General features: G+C 52.0%; 2 protein-coding genes across 25 annotated transcripts in view; one reads left to right on the top strand and one right to left on the bottom strand.

The window, feature by feature from the left end:
- Positions 1–13,264, top strand: part of DAB2IP (DAB2 interacting protein) — a 180,079-nt gene extending 166,815 nt beyond the window's left edge. For 21 of the 24 annotated variants that reach the window (XM_046901816.1, XM_046901815.1, XM_015279825.4 and 18 more), the window contains 4 exons: positions 2,094–2,246; positions 5,204–5,406; positions 6,132–6,219; positions 8,380–13,264. In XM_046901816.1, coding sequence (XP_046757772.1) covers positions 2,094–2,246; positions 5,204–5,406; positions 6,132–6,219; positions 8,380–8,547 — 612 coding nt within the window. In that variant the 3' untranslated portion in view covers positions 8,548–13,264. The other 3 variants (XM_015279822.3, XM_015279823.3, XM_015279828.4) reach the window with 3 other exon arrangements.
- TTLL11 (tubulin tyrosine ligase like 11) overlaps positions 9,477–16,289 on the bottom strand; it is a 49,479-nt gene continuing 42,666 nt past the window's right edge. Inside the window, exon 10 of the mRNA XM_040649124.2 lies at positions 9,477–9,611. The gene's annotated coding sequence lies outside the window, so the exon portion shown is untranslated. The remainder of the gene's footprint in view (positions 9,612–16,289) is intronic.

The raw sequence follows: 16,289 nt of genomic DNA on the forward strand, positions 1-16,289 counted from the left end.
CCTCTGAGGAATGGGACACAGATGAGTGCTCATCCTCTGTTCCTTTCCCGTGCGGCGCGATGGAGCGTGCTGGATGCAGGGCGGTGGGTGGCAGAGCCACCAGGGCAGTGGCAGCCCCGCCTCTGCACTGCCGCCTTGTCACTGCTTTGCCTCTCCATGCGCAGGCTCTCATCCCATGCCATAGCCAACCCAGCACCATCTCACAGACTTGGACCAGGCCCTCATCTCTTCTTGTATCTACAAAGCTCTGTACTGCTGCTCCTGTTCCCCCAGAGCCATGGTGTCCATGGACATTCCAGTTTGCTCCATTACATGAGTGCACATGGGGAGGCGAGAGCAGGAAGGAAGAGGTGTTTTCCCGTCAAGAGCAAAGTCCCTTCTGTGCAGCCTGGCAGCGCTCAGGTCCTGGAGCACATCTGCTTTGCACGGAGATCTGGCTGTGCAAGGTGCTAAAATTGAAGCAGTAGGTCGCAGACCCAGGGCCCTCTGGCTTTCCTGGCATGGGTAAATTGCTTTTCGTTTTACATTTCAGATATAACCCTGTTAAAAAAAATTAACACAGGAGGGCCTCTTGGTGCCTAAAGGGGGAGTTGTTACAGTAATGCGAGCCCAGAGACAGTTGTCCAGAGCTGCCTGCTCCTCAGCGTGGATTCCATTTCAGCAGCAGAGGTGGAGGCCGTTGGCAGTGCTGCCCACTGCAGGCGGTTTCAGCCAGATCCAGAGCTGTTCTGTGCACACTGTTGGTTCATAAGCACTGACATTAGCAGGCGTGCCATGTAGCAGCATTTGTGTAATGTGGATCAGTACTTGTTAGGTGCAGAGGGCCCAGCTCCACCACAGCTGTTCCTCCCAGAAGAGCCCTGGGGGCACTCAGCCGCCTGGTTGGTGTTTCAGAGCCTTCCTCCGCCCTCACTGCCCTCTCAGGAGCTGAAGTCCCCAAAATGCCCCTCCCAGCCTTAATCACACAGTTCACCTGTTAGCGGTGTCTGAATCATAACAGAACTGCTGCTCAAGAACCAAGAGCTCCCACACGGTGGCCGCTTGAGGAGGACTGCCTTCAGAAGAGCTCCTCGCTCCTCCCCTGCAGCAGTGCCTCCTCCACCTCCTGAGCTCACCTGAGCTGCCAGCATACCCACAGGAGCAGGCCGTTCTTTTCCACGTCTTCAGAGAAAGGAGGAGGCAGAAGGGCCGATGGGCAGTGGCTGTGTTAGTGGAGAGCATTGGACCCTTACATCACTGAGGTGGGCCGCTCTCCTCCGATCGGCCCTCAGTGCTCCATGAGCAGTGCCTGAGCTTCTGATATAATTGCGGCGATGAAGACAAGGCTGAAGGATGGCACAGGAGAGCTTCCAGCGCCGGTGCTTTGAATGGAGGAGAAATTTCCCAATCTCTTTGCCTTGTTAACTTGAACAGGTCATCCAGATCCCTCGTGTTCATCATCCAAGAGGATAATTACTGCTGTTTATAATGAGCCAGGATGGAGGGGAAGTAGCTGGAGCTTCACTTCTTCAACTTGGTAATGCAGCTGGAAGGTGCTGAGCTCGCAGACCTGCCCTCAGCCCCAGCAGCTCCAAGAGCAGCGCTGCAGCCTGGGCCCACCGGCCCTGTGAGCACTCCTGCAGTTGGACCTCATTGGTACAGAGCCTCACCCAAGAAGAAACCATTCCTTTTCAAGAAGGCATATTTCTGAAGATGTGCTTTTATCTGTGCAAAGGCTCCTTGGCAAGCAAGAGCACAGCACAGTGAAGCAGAGGCTGAAGAGCTGAGTGAAGTCTCTGCTCGCAGAAGTGACAACTGCTCCAGTAACCTGGGCCTGTTCACTTCAGCAGGGTTCTGCTGCCACACACCACTGTTTGCCTGTTCCATAGGGATGGCGGAGGGAAGAATTCAGCCTGTCAAAGGCTGTCAGATGTTTCTGATGCAAAATAATGGGAGGTGCACATCAGGAGGTATTCCTGCCCCTCTGGTAGCTCAGATCTGTTCTCTGCTCTTGGAGCAGCGTGGGAGAGGGCGTGGAAGGAACTGCTCTGTCTGGCCTCATGACCTTTCTGTTACAGGTTTTGCTTTTGTTATGGTTGTATGTTTCATTGTAGGCCCCTTCTCCTGTGAACCCCAATGCCCTGGACCGCACTGCTGCTTGGCTTTTGAATATGAACATGCAATTTTTAGAAGATGAAAGCATTGACCCAGATTCCAAGCACAGGGATAAGCTCAGGAATAAGGACGAGCTCAGCCAAGCAGAAAAGGTAAAACCTGATTGGATTGAATCAAGTTTCTAAATAGAGAGAGGATTTCCTTGAATGTGGTTGAGCTGCAGCTGGGCAGGCCGGCCCCCCGCTGCCCCACAGAGGCTGTCGGGCTGTTCAGCCCCACTGCTCGCAGGGCGCTGCCGGGGACGGCTGGGGAGGGCTTCACACACTGACTGGAATTACCCTGATCGAAGCAGGTGAGAAAAGTGGGAGCCAGGAGTCGGGGCTGCTCTGCAGCATCGCCTGGAGCCAGCCGGTGCCTGTTACTTCCCCCTGGCTGCAGGGGAAGGAGGGCTTAGAAAATACATTAAGTGCACCCAGACAAGAGACAGGAAGTAGGATCCAGGCACCCTCCTGCCCAATTGCAGGGATGTGTTGCAAGGAGCAGCTCCCGTGCTAAGAGACCTAAAAATTAAGTCCAGATTCTGGTCTTGGATGCAGCACTGGGGCCTGGTGTGATATTGCTGATGTGGTGACGCTGCTCCAGGCTGTGTCTGGGCTCTGCCAGTGAGTTGGAGCCAGAGGGCTCAGCTGGAGCCCTGCAGTGCCGGAGGGGCCCTGAGCTGCTGCAGAATTGGCACTTCTCAGCAGCCTGGCACCATAGGGTGTCTACTTGGGCATTTGGGATGTTTCCTAAACGTGCTTTGCTGCATCCCAGTGACAAGTGCTTCCAGCAGGTCACACAGGCTGCAGGCTTCTCCCTCCTGTTCTGCAGCACAGACATTTCTGGTTTTGTAACAGTAGCCTTCCCCTGCTCAGTCATATCATTTTGGGGCTCTCACCTTTAAGAGGCAGAGCAGGGAGCAGGAGGTGGGGGCTCCCCAGTAGTGTGGCAGATGGGAGAGCTCAACCTGTTTTTTATGGGCTCGTTCCTCCTTGGGTATTCCCGCAAGCACAGACATGCACTGATCAGACATTCAGCTCTGTGGTTAGCTCACATTATTTGCACATGTATAAAAATTGTGAATGTGACCTAAGCAGACACCAGTAGGCAGCAAATGAAAGCGGTGCTTCCAGGTCTGTGTATTGTGCAGTGTTATTGCTGCATTCCAGTACTGAAGGGCTTCAGAGAGGTTTGGTGCTCCTGCAGCTCTGCAATAGGACAGCAGTGACAGCCTTTGCTGCACAGGAAGCACTGTGGGCTGCAGGATGGGCGTTGCTCAGCCCAGCCTGGCTGTCTTCTGGCCCTGGCTGGGCTCCCACGGGCAGCAGAGCTCACCAGCACCTGCTGCAGGGAGCTGAGGTCGGGGTTAGGAACTCATTTCTGCAGCAAACCGGTCTCCGAAGGCCACAGGTGTCCCCCCCGCCCCTGGTGTCTCATTGCCACTCAGCATCTTCTGTTACTTTGCTGTCAGATCACTGACATGGAAGACTACCATTAGCATAATCTCTCTCCCCATTACTGTAAGACTTGAATGGTAACCAAGAGTGAGACAAGTGTTGTAGAGACAGGAGCAACTCCTTCAGGCTCTGAGGCCTCTCCTGCTATCACTTGCACTCACGCTGCTCCTATTTTAAGGCTAGGGTAGGTATTTATCTTTCCTGTGTGAGCAACTCCCTTCTGTCTGACTTCAGTGCTTCTGTGCATCTGTACGGGCATCTGTGTTTCCCATCCCTCCAGTTTCACATGCAAACTGCGTCCTTTCAGTGCCTCAGTAAAAAGCTTTGCTAAAGGAAAAAAACAGCAATCTGTTGTGGCTGTCTGTGCCCAGGTGGGGGGAGCTCACAGCCCATTCCCACTCAGCCTTTAGCCATCAGGAGGCCCCTCAGCATCACACTCTGCAGCCTGGAGGAGCTGAGCTCCTTCTGCAGTCAGCCTGTTGGGCAGAGGAGAGGTTTTTCTTAGAGCAGCACTTATGTGAGCAGGAACACAGGGCACAGTGGCTGTGCTCCCTCTCCGGAGGAGCTGATCTGTCAGGGAAGCTCCCCAGCAGGACTCACAGCATCTGAATGCTTCACGTGGCTGGAGGTGGCCGAAGGGCAGAGCCCTGTTTTCAGCTACAGTCAGTTCAGGATTCAGCACGTTCCTCTTTGCTCTTATGCAACACCTGTGCCCTCACAACTGCTCTCATGGCCCAGGTGATTTTTTTTCCAATGTGACTCAGCTCCTCACATCAGGTGTGTGTTAATTATTTTAAGGTCATTACAGCTCAGATTTTTTAATAGACAGTTTTTGAAGATAGTTTTGAAATTAAAGTCTCACACAGATTTGCACTGAATTTTCCTTTAGCAAAGTAAGTTGTACTGAATGCTTTCTAACAGCTGAACCTGGCTTTGCTGAGTCAGAAAGCTCTGTTTTCGTAATTGCTTGATGTGATTCTTCTGCTGCTGCTGTTTAGCTTCAGCTGTGTGATTGGCACAGCCTGTGGGGTCTTGGCTTCATGCAGCAGCTCTTCTGGGACCAAGCCCTGGCTTGCCATCTGCTTGCAGGGTTTGAGATGTGGGGTGCAGCACTGCCCCTGCCCAGCTCAGCCCTGAGCTGCCCCATCCGGGATACAGCTGCACCCGCTCCAGCTGGGCCTGCTGCACTTGTGCTATCAGCATCTCCAGAGCACTCCTGTGTATTGATACAGGCTGAAGAGCTCGCGCATTAACCCAAAATCCCACCAATTCAGCTTTTCCTGCCTGCATTTAGCCCTGCGCGTAGTGTGAGGAAGGTGCATTTGCCATTCAGTCACTCTAACCTGCTTTCCCCATGTGAACTGCTGAACTCTGCTAACAGCCCATTCTCCGAACGTGCCAGCGCCGTGCCAGCCCCGCGGGACGCAGCGCCGCTCCTAGCGCAGCATGGAGAAGACTGAAGAGGAGGTGTCGGCAAGCGGGGTTATCTGATATGGGTTTGCAGCTAGGAGAGGGGCACAGCTGGGTTGTGGGGAAACCCTGGCAAGGGCAAAGCCGTGCGTGATGACAAGCTTTAAGTGTTTTCTCCTCCTGTCTGTCCCCGCGTGCTGTAGTACCAGCAGGACCTGGTGGTGCTGCAGGACAAGTTGCGCATCTCCAACAAGAAGCTGGAGGAGTATGAGACACGCTTCAAGTGCCAGGAGGAGACAACGCAGAAACTGATGCTGGAGTACCAGGCCAGGCTGGAGGAGAGCGAGGAGCGGCTGCGGAGACAGCAGGAGGATAAGGAGATCCAGATGAAGGGCATCATCAGCAGGTACAGGGCAGCTGGGGGAGGCAGCAGGGCTGGCATTAGTGCTGACCATGCAGTTCAGTCCTGCTAGTTTCACCTTACCCGAGCTGAGCCACGTCTCTGCTTTTAATCAGCATTCACAAAGGAGTCTTCCTTCCCTGGCCTTAATCACTTAAGCTCTTGGGCAATGTGCTCTAGGGTTGTCTAGACAAAATTAACAGCCAGAAAAATGATGTGTTGAACCATTGGTTTGTAACAGCAGGTGGTGGCAATGCCCATGTCCCTTTTCTGTTTGAACACACAGCTGCTTGTTGTGGGAGCATCTCGGTGTGCCTCAGTGTTACACGCTCAGCTGAGGGCTCAGACCTCATCTGGATGGCAGGGGCTGCAGACCAGGTCTCTGCCATTTCACACCTCCTGTTGTGGTGTTGCACAATGACATGTGCAACATGTTGCAGAGGTGCTTATCAGCCTCTCCTTCCTCAGTGTTGAGGAAGCATCCAACTAAAAATGCTCCTGCCCTTTCCTTGAGGGCTTTTAGAGTACTTTTTGTTCTTCTCATAAAGCATGCTTTTCACAAAGCCAGCCTGTTGCACAGGGAGACAGGAGCTGCAGGCCTGCAGGGTCCCCTTTCCTCCAGCTGCCCCCAGCTCTCAGATCACTTCCCTAAGGAGTACAAACCACTGCAAAGATGATGCACTCTGCATCTTGAAAACATGTTCATATTTTCTTGTCTGTCTGGCTACCAGGCTGATGTCAGTTGAGGAGGAGCTGAAGAAAGACCATGCAGAAATGCAGGCTGCCGTGGACTCCAAACAGAAGATCATTGATGCACAGGTGAGTCCCTGACACCGAAAGCTGCAGCACTCTGGGGTGACTCTGCCAACGTGCAGCCTCCCTGCTGTGCAGCAGCACCAGATCAAGTGCGGTCAGACCACGTGCATGGGGTGCGTCAGCACAGAGCTGCAGTCAGTGACAGGGTGGGTCAGCCCTCAGCAGGACAGTGTTCTGTTGCCAGAGCATTTGCATTCCTGCAGCTTTTTCCAGCCTTGGCATTTGGCGGGTGACGTGGAGGATGTGGGGGTGGCAACAGGCCGAGCAGCGAGGAGGTGGTTGGAGCAAAGTCTTGAGAAGGGCACAGCCAACAGAAGGGCAGGGGAATGATAGACAAGAGGAGAGCAAACGCACAGAGCAGGGAAGAAAAGCATGCCTGCAGGGCAGGGGAAGCAAGGAGGTGGAGGTAGGGCCTCTAGCTTGGAAGCGCATGGAATGGCAGTGCCAGGGGACTGACCTTGTGCACATGGTCAGCACATGGGAGTCAGCACCCTGCTCCTTGCAGGCATGTGCAGGGCCACAGTCATTCTCTGCAGGACTGTACCCGGACTCCAGGAAGCGCAGTTATTGGTACAGATTAGAATGGCAGAGGGGCAGCAGGTGATAGTGGAAAATACTGTGCTTGGAACAAAGGAACTGAAAATACAGCCCATCATCTTTTCATTTGTTTAGACAGCTTCGGGTTGTGGCTAGGTGCTAGTGAATTGTAGGCTTTCTCTTAATGACCGTATTAATCTCTTGTGAGTCACCACTCATGACTAATTTACTGTATAACTAATTAAAAAGGAGATGAGACGGTGGTAACTTTGTGAAAAGAATCACTGTTTTCCTGTACAGTAATTTGTTCCAAGCCAGTAAATCAGCACACGTTCCCTGCAAAGCCTGGTAGGTAAGGGGGGTGTGGGGCACATAGCTGGAGGCTGCAGCCAGCAGCAGTTCCTCTGGGCCCTGCCCTGTTGTTACCTGTGGGGCTCTCACCCAAGCCTGTGTGGCACACAGTTTTCTGCTTCTCGTCACCTCACACTGTGTGTGATCCTTGGAGTTACACAAGCAAACTGCTGTGCCCCTCTGTGTTGTTTCCATTCTGCCTGCTCACAGCAGAGAGCAGGAATGTGCAGGCATGGCAGGATCAGGCTGCAGCACAGCAGCTCTTGCTCTTGCCCCCATGATACTGCACTGGACCCCTTAGTGTAATCAGTGAGGATAAGCTATGCCATCATAGCCATCCTGGGAGGCCACAAGTCATTTAAGGCATTTATTTACACTAACAAAATCAATTAAACACTGACAGGAATAACCACCTTGGGAGAGAACTATGCTTTAGAACAGGAATCTTATCGTCTTCATAACAGCTGCAGTTAGAGCAAACACCACAATTTCCGTATCATTGAAAAATTAGAAAAAGTACTTTATCTCCATTTTGTTCAGGACCAATTAGACCATAGTATGATAAAATTAATTCACAGATTCTGCTTGTTTAAAAGCCTGATGCGCCAAAGCCGCTGTGAGGCAGGCAGTAACCCCTGGGAGCAGGGCAGAAGCTCTGACAGGGATCTCCTTCCTGTAGCCAGAGCTGCTTTCTGAATGGGGTCCGAGCTGCAGAACTGCTGCCCAGTGTCCCTGCAGCCATGCAGAACTCTGGTGCTCCCCTGAAGATGCTTCTGGAGCTGCCTCCAGAGAGGGTGTTTATTCCTCATAGAAATAATCCTCAAATTACTGTCCTAACCCAGAATTTCAGAGGCTTTCACTCTTAAGTTCCCTGAAGGAAATGCAGGCTTTGTACAAACCCAGCGCAGCTCAGCCCGGCACAGTTCTACTCCAGGCTGCAGCCACAGCCATGCAGTCTGACACTGAGCTGCTGGGAATTTGCAGAGCACCCTGCCCCAGCATCAATCCATGCTGGAACACAGAGGCTTCTGGCCAGGATGTGGCTGCTGTCAGGCCAGCCTGGAGCACGCAGCTTGCAGAGATGTCTGCTCACCTGGCAGCAGCAGGGTAGAACACAGGCAAAGCCATTTGTGGACCTGCTATATCAGCAGAGGGCTGCTGAAGGGTCCTGGTCCCAAAGGCCCATGGGTTGCTAGCTCACAACAACCCATGGCAGCGCAGAGGCAGGTCTCCGTGTGCTTCCACTGACGGTTCCCTCTGTCTGTTTCTTTGCAGGAGAAACGCATTGCTTCATTGGATGCTGCCAACGCACGGTTAATGAGTGCCCTTACTCAGCTGAAAGAGAGGTACAGCATGCAGACACGTAATGGGATCTCCCCCACAAACCCAACTAAATTGCAGATTACAGAGAATGGAGAATTCAGAAACAGCAGTAATTGTTAACCCGCGGAGGGCGCTGCCGCAGGAGGAGGCCTGGCCAGAGAGACCGTGCAGCAGCAGGTGTGAGCCGCGGCTTCAGACAACGGCTGCTCTCTCCCCAGAGAACCCAGCTCCTTACTGCGGACGGCGCGCTTGACTGAGCCTTTGTGGGAGATGCTATTGCCAGCACATTGAGGGGACGGAAAGATCAAGTGTGAGATGAGTGGCATAAGGAAATAAGATATATTTGAGAATTGCTGTCACTGTTGGATTTAAATCAGTGTTTAATGTTTAAACAGAAGTAACCTTTTCCTTCCAAGCTGCCCAGAGGATACGCCTCCCCCCTCCCAACAAGGAGTAACGTCCTTGCCACTGCAGTAAGCAAAATGCAGGGAGCTGGGCAGAGCCTGCGGCGGGCAGCACCCTCAGTACAGGCAGCACATGCTGGACGAGGGCTGGCAGGAGCCTGGCCTGCTCCTCCTGTGACTCCCCCTGGAGCACAGCCCCATCCCCAGAGCAATCCCTGAGTCTTTGGCCTTCCTTATGTAGCTTTTGTGCTGCCACTGACTTCTGCAGTGGGTAGCTGTCCAGAGGGCATTTGCACAGCAAATTAGTGTTTAATTAACTCTGCCTATACAGGGGCAGAGCCCGGCAGGATGGTCAGGGCTCATTCAGTGCAATGTGGGGGCCGTGTGGGTGCTGCTGGGGCTGTGGGGCCCTGGGCAGCCCCTATGAGCAGCATAGGCCCCAGGCTCCTGTGCCTGTGGAGGGAGGAACTGGGCCCTACAGAAGGATTTCTTGGTTCCGCTCCCACCTTCTGCTCTCACAAACACTGGGGACAAGTCTTTGTAAAGCAATAGTTCTAGGGCACCGTGTTCCCTACCACACACATAACCACAGAACAAATTAAATAAAGGTTACCTGAGCTTGCTGTCCCCAAGCTGTGAGTGAGGTGCAGGGTCGGGACGTGTTGCTGGCGCCCGCTGTGGAGGAGAGGGGGAGTGCCAGGCTGCTACGTGGCCAGCTTCATGCTTGACAAAGGGTTCATTATGGGGATGTCATGCTCTGTGCAGAGATTTCTACTGTTTCTGGGGAGGAAAAGAAGGCAAAGAAACAAGAACGGCCATGAAGAACCATGAAGATCGGTAATTGTATTTCTTTTCTTTCACAGTATGCATTAGAAAAAAAAAGAGCCCATTTTCTGGAATACTGTCCTCTTTAAATTGGGAATGAGCACTGCATGGAAATTAACCGGCTTGAAGAATGTAAAACATGGTCATAAGGGAGTAACCAGCAGGAACAGCAGCCACCACCGAGAGCCCCCTTGTCAGGAGCACTGTGCAGGCATAAGCCAGGATTAGACTTTCCTAACTGCCGAGATGCAGCCCCGGCACACACAGACACGTTGCTCAGCGGAGGGGTCACCTCCTTAACGGGGGATGGTGCCGCTGACCTGCCGCCACGGTGTGATTGTTGGTTTGTGGTTATCAGTTAGTCCTTCACGGCTCCCAGTCTCAGAGCAGGTCACTCGGACCAAGAGCCAGAGAGATTTCTCTGAGACACGGATGACAGTGTACAGTGTACAGGACATCTGCCTATTCCTCCCACTAAAGTTTAACACACTGCTGACCGCCTGTCCTAGCTCCTCCTGCCACGTGTAACTGTACAGCCCAAGGTACTAGGACGTTCACTGAGCTCTGCACAGCTTAGGTACCACCTCCAGCCTCGCCGGGCTGCCTGAGCAGGACGCCATGTGCCATAAGCTCTGCACTGCCATGCTGCCCCACAGCTGTAAGGCTCACTAACAGCATCTTTCCTCATGCAATTGCTTTCACAATTTCAGATGATTATTTTTTATTTTTGTGAATGTTTTCTGTTGCCTGGAAGCCCTGGGCCAAGCCTGGTGCGGCTGCAGCTGCTGCAGCTCCGGTCCTCGGAGGAGCGAACGCACTGCTCTGCACTGAGGTCTCCGCGCCCCACCAACGCCTGCAGAATGGTGCAAGTACACAGAGACCCCAAAAGGAGCTCCTCAGAAAAAAGTAATCACTAAGTGTTCATGCCGAGCGGAGAATAGCACAGATGTCTGTGAAGAACCTCACACAGCTGACAAGGTTACAACTGGAGAAAGACCCAGACAGGTTAGGAGCACACAGGGTACCGGGAACAGTTTGGTTCATACACGTAACTTCTGCCATTGTCTTTATATACATGATAAGAACCTTGCTAAAAAAAGACTTTTAAACTGCTCTTGCCCTGAGATGTATTTTTAGAGCCGATTGTTTCTGAGCTCCAAAATGTTGGTGCTGGGGGAGATGGAAGTTGTTCAGCATAAAGGAACAGAAGCACTACCAGGGCACGGGGCAGTGCCCCACAGGCAGCGCTTCCATGTGGGTGCAGTCAGTGCCCTCTGGGAGCTGGAAGAGAGACCCACCCACACCACAGCTGCTTAGTGCTGAAGCAAAGTGCAGTAAGTCTGCTTGCCCCCACCCAGCCAAGGCACTGCTCTTATACCGCCATCCCCCTGTTTTCTTTTTTTCCCCCTAAGATCTGTCAGAAAGTCCTGGGTAACCTCAGATGTGCACAGCACTGAGCACACCGTCCTGCTGCAACAGCAGGCTGCTCCAATCTTCCACAGTGAGTTACTAAAAAATAGAATCTTCCGAGTTCCAGTGCCAAAACCTTCTGGAGCTGCTTAGTTTCCTAAGCCAGTAATGAAACAAAGTTCCAATCAGAACCAGATCTCTTTACAGTGGAGCTTCCCCAGCCCCTTGTTCCTGTGTCTCCTTATGCTGCAAGTGTCAACAACTGGACCTAAGTACGACCCTCCCATATCAAGGTTTGGGGATAGGTTTTAAGATCCAGGCTCAGCTCAGTTCTGTTACTTCTGTTTGTGTTTCTGTTATTTATAAACTGTACATTTATATATGTGTGTGTGTGTGTGTGTGAGAGAGAGAGACTGGCAGTGCCAGGTACCCAGCTGCAGCCCCAGCCCTGGTGCCCGGCGTAGCAATAGCAGAGGCAATTAATTACAGGAGGTGCTCACAGCACCGCAGTAAAGCAACCACTATGCGTAATGTTTTGTGATCTGCTCCATTTTCTTTTTCATTCTTGCGCTTTCTAAAATAAGAGGCTGTTCTCGTGCAAACCTGTCAGCGTGTAAACAAAACTGAAACACACTCAGATTTTTATCTTAATACAAGTCTTAATATTTTTTGTAAATGTTTTCAGTGTTTACTGTAACGTATCTATCTCACTAACGGTTGTATATAGTAATTTACTTCTGGTGCTGCTTATTTGGTCAAGATTTGGCTGTATCTCACTGCTGTTCAGCAGAGGTGGACTCCAGCTGGCAAACCTGGATCCAGCCCCAGGTTATGATTTCAGCCTCCTCCCCATGGGGCACCCGAGGGAAGGGGGAGCAGCCAGGGATCCAGGTCTGAGGTTGGCCCACCTCAAGGATTCTGAGTTATGATTTGGGGTTTTGTTAATCTGTAGCAAACAATTCTTGAAAAAAAAAAAAAAAAAAAAAAAGAGGAAAATTTTGTGTAAAGGGGGATGAAATGGACTGAACGATACTCTGCGTACCATCCTTTTGGACAGGGATTATGGCTAAAGTGCAGTGCCAACTAACCGGAGGGACTCCGGTCCTTCCCCCTGCCAATCAATACTACAGCACAGTCACCAGCCCCTTTTGCACCAGATTAAGCAAATCCTGCTGCCATCCAAAGAGTCCTGTGTCACTCCGCATTGTCATTTGAGTCTGGTTGGTTTTGTTTTCTGCTTGTAAAGCACTGATGGCACTGTGAGAACATGCTGAGTCCGCCGGCCTGGCAGCCAGCCCGCAGGTCGCTGCAGGGCGCAGGACGCGTTCTGCTGTGAATATTCCTAAGGGGAGAAGGGACGCAGTGGACCTGAGTGAGATACCACAGTCTGTGCTGGGAGAGCAGTCCCCAGATTGCGTCCAACGCTGAGAATGCTCGTGGGCTTCTCCTGTTACTTAAATCCATACCAATGTGCAACACGAGACACACAAAGGTCTGATCCAGGACTCACAGCACCCTGCCCAGTGTGGAGAGTGTGGGCTCGCAGCCACCCCCATTCCCCAGCCCCAGAGGACACTGCTCAGCCGCAAGGCCTGGCTGTGTCGCCCTGTCCTGCTCAGAACCAGCCCTGCACGGGAAACTGGCACCTTTTCCCCTGAGGAATATTAGAGGAAGGGGATAGGGGGAGTGGGAGATGACAAAAGCATGGGCTTTCCAAACCAAATCCAGTCTTGAGAGCATTATACAACATTCAAAACCAGTCATGCTTTGAAAAAGGGTGTCGCGTTCAAGCACTGACTTCACAGGTTACCTGAGCTGTGACATTGCTGTAAATTCCACGTGGTTCTGCATCAGCTGCCAGCACCCCGAAGTGCAGTCTCCATGTTCACATATTCCTTTATCATACATCACTGTGTCTTAAGATATACCTCTCTCTGTATATCTGCTTAAGCTGATACTTGTTCCTGATAAGCAGTCGCTATGTTTTATATCCTCTTATAAAGAAGAAAAATCTTTTTGTAAGTATGTTTAAAAACAACAAAAATGCAAAGTGGAAGTGTTTGCTGAATCGCCTTCAGCTCCTTTTAAACTATGTAATAATGTACAGAGAAAGTTGTTGGTGTTCAAAGAAATGATGTGGCCGTGCAATTTATGTACATTTGCAATTAGAAATATTAAAGATTTATTTAGATATTTTATATAAGTGCTCCAGCACCTCTGCTCAGTCCTTTCCAGGCCGCAGTGCCATTGCCAACCCCGTGCAGCCACGTTCCACCCACATCCTCTGCTCACAGCACATCCCAACCCTCTGGGGTGGGCACAAACCCCATGGGCTGTGCAGAGCTGTGATGGCAGCGCGTTGGTGCTCAGGCACCTGAACAGCTCGGCAATCCCAGGAAAACCTCCCTCCAGCCCCTGACAGCCCTCCTGCCCAGCAAAGTCACCATGCCCCTGGGCACATCCCCGCTTGTGCAGCGGCCCTGGGTGCGCAGTGAGGAACTGCTGGTGGTGTTCCTGCAGCAACCATCACGGCCTGACCCACAAGCACTGGCACGCCTCCCCTGTGCAGTGACAGCAGGGCTGGGGCTGCCCACTGCTGTGCTCCCCCCACCACACACCTCACCTCTCAAAGGCCCTTCCCTGGCTTTCTCATAAAAATAGCAGAAAATGTGGAGAAGACATTAAAACCCCAGGTAGCATCAGCACCTCTGCCTCATTAACATCACCATAATTAGCTCCTCTGAGAGAAGGGAAAAGACAGACTGGTGGCATCAAAATGAGTAGAGACGCAGAGAGTACCTGTGGCTCTTCCCATGCACAGCACCTCCGACCTGGCTGGGCACTGTATGGGCTCCCAGTGGCACTGCCCCCCATGTGCTGCTCCACCAACACCAGCAAAACCACAGGGCTGAAATCCTCCCCGTGAACTCACTTTCCCCTCAGCCCCATCCTGACCCCCTCGCAGCATTTGCTACCTTCACACCTGCACTCAACCACAGCTGCCCTGGGGACGAGCCCAGCAGCAGGCAGCTGTGCTGGCCACAGGCTGCACAGAAGGGAGCACTGCCACTGCAAGGGCTTGGAACAAAGCGAGTCCTGCCCTCCCTGGGCAGCACAGACTGTTCATGCTGCCATCGCAACACAAACTGCAAGAGCTCACAGACATCCCACAACATACCTGACACCTCTGTACCCAAGTCTTAACACCTGGGCACAGGAAGTATGGTCTGGGGAAGGTTTGAGCCATTTACCCATGGAGTTTAACCTTGTTGGCTTTGAAGGTCAAGAAAGGAAAAAGAAAATCTCTCAGGAACAAAAAGCAGCCCAGGACACCCAGGGCATCAGAGTGCTCCAAGGAGGGATTAGTCAGTAACACCTTGATTTGAATAAAACCTCTTCAGCATTCTGTTACGGCTTCATCAGAGCAGAGCTCAATTCTCAGCTGAAAATACCCAGAACAGCTCCGTGCACTGACAGCTTTCAGCATTGGAGCCTCCCAGCATCTGGCTGCATCGCCTCCCAGCAGGTTTGAGCGCAGCGCCACTTGTCAGAAGGGCAAGGCTGGGAGAAGTGAGGCTCAGAATTGCAAATCAGCAGCCAGAACAACAAGGGGCTGCGAGGCTGGAAATTGCCAACGTGTTTGCTTGAGCTTTTTAATCTGGAGAGTCGTTTTAGCCCAAGACTCATCAGCATTAATAATGTTCTTGTAATTGCACCCTTGCACATCTGTATCAAGTTCCGTTATGTCAGAATCAAAAGGCTGCAGACTGCTCGTGATGCCACGCAGTACCTCCACCGCAGTGCAGGAGCAGCACAGCCGTAGCTCTAGGCAGCCTTGCCCCACTCCACCGCCCTGGCAAAGCTGCCCTCCGCCCCAGCGCTGTGCACCCAGAAGCTCACTGGCCAAAGAACAGTAAAACTCCATTAAAGTTACACATGAATGCCACTGGCTTTGTTTTCATGAGGGACGTGCAGCTGGAGCACAGCGTCCCCATGGCCTCTAGCAAAAGAAGCCAAGCAGCATATCTGCCTCCCCCCCCCTTCTGCAAGCAGCCATCCCATAGGTGTTAGACCAAGCCCGAGCAAACACTCTGGAGATGCAATTCTGAGCAGCCAATACAGAAATCTCCAAAGCCTCAGCCCTAGGCTGAGATAGATACAGGGAGCAGAGCTGCTCCCTGCCACAGGAGTCAATAAAAACAGGCGAGCAGAAAGGAAAGGGCTGGAAGAACAAGAGTCATTAGTGGAAGCTTGTTTGTGCTAATTAGATAATTATCTGGAAACTATCGATGTTGCTATTTCAGCTCCTCTTGCTGTGTACAACTTTATTTTATCCATGTCTACCAGGGAGGGCTGCAGCAATGCTCAGGGGACGAAGGCTGCAGCGCTTCCTGCTGCCAACCCTCCCTCACTCCGAGCCCTCCAGCATCTCCCCAGCTCCATGGCAGGACAGGGAAGGGCACAAAGGCTCCCAGATGGAAGCCAGCTCCAGCGCCCCAACACTGCCCTGAAACACCAATTAAAAACAGTGTTAGCAGAGAGGGAGATTAAAGCCAGAGCTAGCAATGTGGGTACAGCGGGAGGTCAGTGGAGCAGGCTGCACACTGCTGTCATTTAACGCACCGTGTCACCTCTGCCTGCTCCATTAGCAGCAGAGCTGCTCACAAGCTCAGGTTTGACTCACGCTGCCTTCACTCAGGGGAAAATGTTTTCCAGTTTGTCATTATGTGCCCTGCACCATTATTGATCTTAGAGAGACACTGGACGAGGTTATTCAGTTATTAAAAAAGAGGTGAGGAAGAAAGAGAGATTTGGACACCTGTAGGATTTCTGCAGTTTCCTACCCGGCAGCAAGCACAGTGCCACCTCACATAAATAATACTGATGCAGGCCCTCAGCATTACCAGATTTTCCCACTGCTGGTGCGAGCTGTAACTGAATAACCCCAACCATTTGATTTTTCACATCTTCAAGGAGCAGAACCTGAACAAGAGATCCCAAGCTGATTGCTTTTGATTTATTTCAGTCAATTTTCTTCTACCTGGAACCCATACTCCTCCCTCATCTCTCTGAGCTAAGGGAGAACAGTGAGACGTGGACTGAAGAGGACCAACACCAGGCCAGAAACTCAGTCTACAAAGTGGGGAGTTGGGCTCGGAGTATGTGAAGAGCATTCCTACTTTCACCTGCAATAGCAGCTGCAAGCAAGACTATTGCTTGGGT

This window comes from Gallus gallus, chromosome 17 (genome assembly GCF_016699485.2).
Source record: "Gallus gallus isolate bGalGal1 chromosome 17, bGalGal1.mat.broiler.GRCg7b, whole genome shotgun sequence".
Lineage (NCBI taxonomy): Eukaryota > Metazoa > Chordata > Aves > Galliformes > Phasianidae > Gallus > Gallus gallus.